Raw genomic sequence first — 7,367 nt, 5'->3', positions numbered from 1 at the left:
CATATTTACTTTCTGTTAAATCTTCAAGGTGTTTTGACATGAAAGCGACAGTCATGTCACATTTCCTCCTCAGACGTGCCTTTTGCGGTTAAGATAGGCAGCTCTAGGCACTTCTGCAAAGTATTTTGTACACAGTGGACATTTGGAAACTCTTTCTTCTGTTTTTTACATTTGTGTGTACATGTCTAATGATAACTTTGGTTCAAAAAAAGACATACAACTGTGATTCCTTATCAAATAGGAAAAAAAGACAAGTATGTCCTGATATCTGAAAACTTTCAGTTAATTTGGTAATGATTTACATAATATTTAATATACTTTTTAATACAACTGCTTGCAATGACTCTTGTAAAGACAGTTGTAAAAGAGCCAGGTGTTGTTCCAATATTCTCCAATAAAACACAATCTGCCATCAAGCTGATAATGTGTACTATCTGAACGGAGAAGATAAAGAGAAGAGTGTTGTCTGCTGTATTAATATAGGTAAGACTTTAATAATACATGTGACTCCAGAATCAAACTTGTGACGATAATTCAGACGGTGTTTCTGTACTTGACTAGTTTAACATCAGTTGTTAGTGGAAAATACAGCTGATTGTTCAGATCTGTTACCATTTTTAATTGTGACAGGTAAGCACATCTAAATTTTTATCCTAAATTATTCACATAGAGTGGTGAACTCCTGCGTTCCATTTCCTGCTAAGTTCACTCTCTGAAACAGTTTTCATGGCAGTTTTTTATACTGTCAGATCAGATTCATATTAATAATATTTTCTGCGTCATTACCTTAATCTCTCTGTTACGAACTATCTTAAGTAAAGGTCATGATATTTTTCTGAAATATAAATAATGAAAGATCCTTTTTTGGGGGGTTTTTTGAGCGTGCATTCTCAGGAGTATTAATATCGAAGGTGTTCTTTATTCATTGTTGCAAACAGCTTTAATATATGACATGTGGTGTGAAAGGTGATAGTGGATTGTGCACAAATGTCACCTTTCACATCATTTCCTTGATTTGATTCAGAACCGTTGGTGACGCAGTTTCCCGTTTATCCAGATTTTGTGCACATGACAGGGTCAGAGTTGCCATGGAGGTACGGACATTTCACCTCCAAGTTTGGTTTTTATTAATCCCAAAAGCTGAATGTAATTGGCGTACGCCGGTTTTGTACCTACGTCAGCTTTATAAATAAGGTCCCCTGGTGTCTGTGGTGGCCATTGGAGTCCAGTGAACTCATTTTCATGTTCAAATAACCAATTAGAGGTGCTTTGCAACATGGTGCGTTATCCTGTAGTCATCAGAAGATGGTACACCGTGATCCATAAAGGGATGGACAAAAACATTAATAAATAAAATTTTCAGCTTGACAATTAATTATACACAAACTTCCTTCTGCAAACTTATGAAACAATAAATAAAACACAACATGATGATTATGTTATGTGTGATTTTCACCAGGAGAGGGCACTACATAGCATCTTCACAAGTACACAAATTCAGCCTCTTTAAAAGAGCAATAATGTCTTAAAACTTACTGTATTAAAACTTACTTAATTATTTAAATATATTTATTTGTGTTCACTAACATTTTGAGTGTGTTTGATGTTTTTTCCTTTTTTTTTAAGTTGCAGAGGATGAAAACATCAGGAGCAAAAAAGGAGCATCATTTTTATTTCCTTTAATTGTTGCAGTAAGAATCATTAAAACAGCTGCAGCTATTCAGGGAATGTTACACAGAAACAAGTCAGGAGTTAGGAGTGTTTGGCTTAGCGGTGTAGAGTTAGGTTGGGATGGTAGGGACATGGCGCTACCAATGTCCAGCAAGTCCCAGCTTCTCCCAACCGTTTTTCTTCATACAAACAGCTGACAGCTCTGTTCTCTCTATCTGAAACTTAGCTACTATGTAATATGGTGTAATATGTCTTACAACCCAAGTTAATTGATGCGATTGGCTTTGCTCTTTTGTTTGTTGCTGACGTGACTGGGCCGACTGAAGAAAGGAAGCTGGGTCTTGAGGAGCCGTTTCTTTCTAAGAGCCATTGAAAAGACTGGCTTGTGCTTCTTATTATCATTATTTTTATTTTAGAATTCAATCAGGAGTGAGTCATTTTTATCAAGGAAATATTTCCTGGTAGCAGTTATAAGGCTAGAGTTGGATCAAAACAATGTAATAATTCAAATGTACACACCCCACCAATATGAAATATCTACCTATATAAAATCTACTGATTTAAAAAAATTATATTTATATATATATATATATATATATATAAAGAAATCCAGTCCTTTCTGCCTATAGATGCATGTGAATGGAGCATGTTGGACATCAGACTCCCGTGAAGGCAGCATGGACAGTTGGTATATTAAAAAGAATTGCTTGCAAAAGAATGGCTCACAACTATGACTCCGTTCCCACTGTTCATTTAAAAGAGCCGTTCAAATGAATCAATTTCTTCATGAATGTCACATCCTTATTCAGAAAAAAAATCAGTCAACGTAAATATTTAGGTCACAAAGAAATTGTTTTCATGTAACTGTTATTTAGTCATTAGTCATTTATGGTGATAAAAATAATGACTAAGTAAAAAAACATTCTAATTTCAACATGTTCAATAAAAGTTTATCTGATTCCCTTTAATGTAACAGATTCTATGCAAAAGCAGTGAGTCGAAATAATAGCTTTTTCATTTAAAATGCAAGCATACACCCTTGGTTTGGATATTTATTTTAGTTTTAGAAAACTGTACTTTATTAAGTACCAGCAGATACTAAAAAATAGAAATAGTAAATAGAAATCAGTATTTTCTGTATAATTAATTGAGAAGATACCTTCAATATTATGGTCATTGGTATTTTTCAGGAGTAAACTAACTTGTGTGCAAATATGTATATTCCACTAACTGATATCTCTTTTTTTTTTTTTTTTTTTTTTTTTTTTTTTAAATCTAACATGGTCGCTATTTAAGGCCGGAAACACCTGGATTATCTGTATTAAATATTTTTTTATCAGTATTAAAGAACCACTTAGAGTAATTTATTTATATGTACTGGTCCAAATAAGCTTGTATGAAATTTGTTATTAGAAACACATTAAAATACATTCAAAGTCAAATGTAGAGATTCGTAAGTTTTAGGTAGTTTCAAATAAAACTTGGACTTTAAAATATTTTGTATTAGGAATGTTGTCCCATTTTCTAGAGACAGGATGACTCAGATGAGACATACAGTTTTTCAGCATTATCACATTATAACTGAGCAAGAAATAAAAATGTAATTTGCATCATGTGGTTAAATTAAACAGAAGCTCAGGTGGCTGAAGGTATGTAGAGATGCATGTAGAGAATTGTTAGGGGGAAAATTGTCTTGTAAGTGTGTATAAAAGCAGAAGATAAATATGACTCCAGATTTACACATTTTGTTTATGTTTTAACCTAATACAATGGCTGTATTCAAGACAGCTATTTCCTAAAGCAGATTTTTTTTTAATTTAAAAAGTCCATAAACTAACATTTAATTCAGTAGCCTATTGAAAAATGTTAAGACTTATAAAGAAGACACTGAACCACTGAATCCATTATTATTATTATTATGAACCCTTTTAGATTATGTACTCAAACTCCTCAAACACCATTACTTTGACATGTCTTACCACTTTTATGTCTAAACTCCAACAGATTATAATTAATTGTTAATCATCTCGGATCACATTTGCTTGCGTACACTACCGTTCAAAAGTTTGGGGTCACTTCCCTATTGAATCCCATGACAAAGTGACCCCAAACTTTTGAATGGTAGTGTACATACGTTATTTTATTATATCCTTATTAATCCTAAAGAAATCCTGTTTTTAATCCCCGTGATTGATGCAGTGATAGTTTTTATTGCAGCAGGAGCAACTCTGGCATTTTTCTGCAGAAGAGAAAGTAATGTGTGAGCAGTGACTATGTGCAAAATGCCTATTTCGGGGATTGTGAAATCAATTTAAGGAAGTTTGGGTTTTGTTTTTTTTTAATATGCGTGTTCCATCTGTGATATCCATTTTATATAAGGTTCAAGAAGAGAAGCATCTGGACTATCTGCACACGGAACTTCCAGCTTCTGTCAGTTTGTGGTTAAAGTTATCTGTTGGATGTTTGTAGCACATAGATGCATTTAAAAGCCCATGTAGTGTAGAGGTAGGAATTACTGGATGACTATTTTTAATCCACTGTTACTATGAAATTTTTATTCATATAGTAAGGTTTGAAAATCAAACTGGTCCTCCAGCTGAAGTGGTCATACCTGCTCTTTGTTCCTGCCCTTCCAAGCAGCTAATAATGCTGATTCTGTAAAGTAAAAGCTGCATGAAGGAAATGTGTGTCAATGGGCCTAAATTTGTGATTCCCTCTCTGAACTCTGTGTTCAGACGAGGCTCCTCCCTTCAGAGCAGTACTGAACACTTATAGCAGCAGCTGCAGTTCTGCTAAGATCTCTGGACTAATATGGAGGCTTTGAAACTGTGCTTTGTTCTGCTTCTGCCACAGACTGTGTGTTTTGAGAATGAAGGTAATTTATAGTAACAATATACAATTTATTCAAGTAAATTTTTTCTCATTTTTGTTTAAAGGTGACAAGTTTTCAGCAGAAAATACAGCAAACATTAACCCATCTATCATTTCCTAATGATTGTATTTATTGTTTGCAGTGATTCTTGTGAAGACAGTCGGGACGGAAACAGATGTTACTCCATTATGCACCAATGAAACACTTGACCTGATAGCATGTAAGATGAGACCAGAGAGGATGGGAGGAGAAGAGTGTCGTCTGCTGTATCAATATGGACACAACTTCATTAATGAATGTGGCTCCAAGTTCAATCTTGTGACAATAAATCAGACTGTGTTTCTGCACCTGAGCAGTTTAACACCAGCTGATGGAGGAAAATACACATGTGAGTGTGTTAATCTCAGCGGAACATTTACTTACCACCTCAACATCACAGTGGAAGGTGAGCTCATCTTCTTCTTTTCTACTCATTAAATAGGTGCAGTTGCTCCAACAGAGATTTTTATTCTTGATAATTTAGAAAATGAAGCAGGCAGTTTTACAGAAGACACATTTCCTCGTGCTTGGGTTGGTGTGGTTGTGTTCTTCGCTGTAACTTCGGCTATTCTGGGATTTTTCTACAAAAAGCTACATCACCGGTGAGATATCGCAAAAATATAAACAGCTTGTTTGGTTTTTTGTTTTTTATAAATATCATATTTGGGAATGCTTTATAACCTACAAACATTTAGAATTGAATAATTTTGACTATATTCATTTGAAGAACTAAATATGACTCATTTTAAATGTCTTCGACCAGCATTACTCCGATTTCTCTTCATATTCAAAGTGTCTGTTTGAGGTCAGACACTCCGGACTCTTTTGTAAGTATTTCTTTGTACTTTCTGCTTAATTTTAATGTTCATCAGATTCACAAAAGTAGGTTTATATTTTTAAGGCTTTGCTTTAATTGTTTGAAATATCACTTGAGTGTTTGTTCCATAATCTGCAATGCACAGATTCACAATAAAACAGAAACATAAACATTTTAGTGTATAAATCAATGAACATTTACAATGAGCAGCTTAAATATCCTCGGGATCCCTCTGGATGAGCTGGTGAATGTGGTCGGGGAGAGGGAAGTCTGGGTTTCCCTGCTTAGGCAGCTACCCCTGCGACCCGACTACGGATAAGCAGCAGAAAATGGTTGGATGGATGGGCTTAAATAAATGTCCAAATATACCCTAATTGATGATAAAATAAGTCACCATGCCCTTGTAGCTGATATATGTTTAGTTTATTGCATTAGATTCACTAAAGTGTTAAAAGGGTTGAGTGCTTTTAGCTGTCTGGTGGTCTAATGATAGCTTTGTCCTGGATAGACAGCATTATTGGACCAGATCCCCAACAGGTTCAAGCTTTTCTAAAGAGTAATAAAATATTGCCTTTGACTTACTGTAACCACACAATTTCACACCAATCACATACTGTGGTTTAAATATATTTCCTGCCTATTTAATGTTTATTTTAACCAGACTGACCTTTGTTTAATAAATGAGCCGAAATGCCAAACAAGTCAAGAGATTTTAATCATATTTCAGTAAATTAGTGCACTTGATTTACGGGGAAAATGCCTCAAAGCACTCGGCTAAACAAACAATCCATAAATTCATTTCAGATTTTTACTTTATTTTCCAGGATGAAGCTGACCCAGATGAGACATACACAAGCCTTCAGCAGCCAGACGGTGAGCTGTACCACACCATCTTCCCAGCTCGTCATCGACATGACGCAGAGAGAAACTCAGCAGGCAGAGCTGCAACTTTTAGCCAGAATTCCAATCAAATGAATCCAAACTGCGAAATCTATGAAAACATTTAAACCAAAAGTCTCACAAAGTTCAGAATGTGATATGTATGATGTTGAGTTGCCTTAAACACTGCTTGTGATTCTTTATTAGTCTGCAAAGATGTCACATTGTTCTTTTTGTGAAGATTTTTTCACCAGCATGGAGACCTTAGAAGTCTTTTGGTACTTTCATGGTCCTGCTTCCAGCATGTGAGATAGAAATAATTAATAATCAACAGTCTTAGTCTTGTTCCGGTACATTCTAAGACACTTATCACTGAACACACTGTTGTTTCCTCATTGTGTTGTTATGAGAATGTGAAGAAATGTCCGTCCAGCAGCTTCTGAAGCATTCCTCTGTGGACCATCAGCTCCAACGGCTCCAGTTATCCTCAGCACAGAACCAGCTTTATTAATCAGTTTGTGCTTGAAGTCTCTGGCTCTGATGCTGCTGCTGGCCCAACAGATGGCTGCGAAGCAGCACGTCCACGACACATCGGTGGAAGGATCTTATCTTCCTCCAGAATCTGCTCTGTCCGTTACTGTAGACGGCTTCTGTGTTGCATTTCCAGTCTAGTCTGCTGGAACAGGTTTTTGCTAAGTTGCACCACCATGTTGACTGTTTTGTACAAAGCAGCTAAGATTTGACAGATTTATATTTTTAACAACCTGTTTATTTTGTCTAATTTGATCCGTTATTGGTTGTTAACGCACTTGGTTTTCTATCTATTTAACTGTTTTCATGTACAACATGCTGTGACTGTGAAAAGTGCTTAATAAATAAACTTTACCAACCTCTACCAGGGTGTAAATGGTGCTTTGTTTGCTCCCATTCCTCCTAAAATACACAATAAGCTCTTTTTTTTGTATGCGTTCAAGATTCTATTTGTCTTGTTTTTAATTGCAGAACCATTGCTTTTGAATATATGTGATTGGCATCAGCTGAAGATTTTGTTCCTAAAAGTAAACAGAAAATGAGGCTGATGCTTTTTTC

General features: G+C 35.3%; 1 protein-coding gene across 2 annotated transcripts; it reads left to right on the top strand.

Annotated features, from left to right (window-relative positions):
- Positions 1 to 4,461: 4,461 nt before the first annotated feature.
- Positions 4,462 to 7,147, top strand: LOC121635462. Of its 2 annotated transcripts, none has more exons than XM_041978613.1 (5): positions 4,462 to 4,546; positions 4,686 to 4,988; positions 5,067 to 5,184; positions 5,376 to 5,409; positions 6,224 to 7,147. In XM_041978613.1, the coding sequence occupies exons 1-5, from the start codon at positions 4,483 to 4,485 to the stop codon at positions 6,404 to 6,406; spliced, it is 702 nt and encodes a 233-aa protein (XP_041834547.1). In that variant the 5' UTR covers positions 4,462 to 4,482; the 3' UTR covers positions 6,407 to 7,147. The 2 variants fall into 2 exon arrangements, with proteins under 2 accessions (XP_041834547.1, XP_041834545.1); XM_041978611.1 differs by having other exon boundaries at positions 5,346 to 5,409.
- Positions 7,148 to 7,367: the final 220 nt, after the last annotated feature.

This window comes from Melanotaenia boesemani, chromosome 24 (genome assembly GCF_017639745.1).
Source record: "Melanotaenia boesemani isolate fMelBoe1 chromosome 24, fMelBoe1.pri, whole genome shotgun sequence".
NCBI lineage: Eukaryota > Metazoa > Chordata > Actinopteri > Atheriniformes > Melanotaeniidae > Melanotaenia > Melanotaenia boesemani.
This window is presented reverse-complemented; position numbering and strand designations above follow the sequence as displayed.

What these genes read in the sequence shown, in the direction of transcription:
- LOC121635462 (XM_041978611.1), top strand. Translation starts at nt 4,483, where the DNA reads ATGGAGGCTTTGAAACTGTGCTTTGTTCTGCTTCTGCCACAGACTGTG. An exon ending in CCTCAACATCACAGTGGAAG is followed by an intron (nt 4,989 to 5,066) that starts GTGAGCTCATCT and finishes TTGATAATTTAG; the next exon opens with AAAATGAAGCAGGCAGTTTT. An exon ending in CAGACACTCCGGACTCTTTT is followed by an intron (nt 5,410 to 6,223) that starts GTAAGTATTTCT and finishes TTTATTTTCCAG; the next exon opens with GATGAAGCTGACCCAGATGA.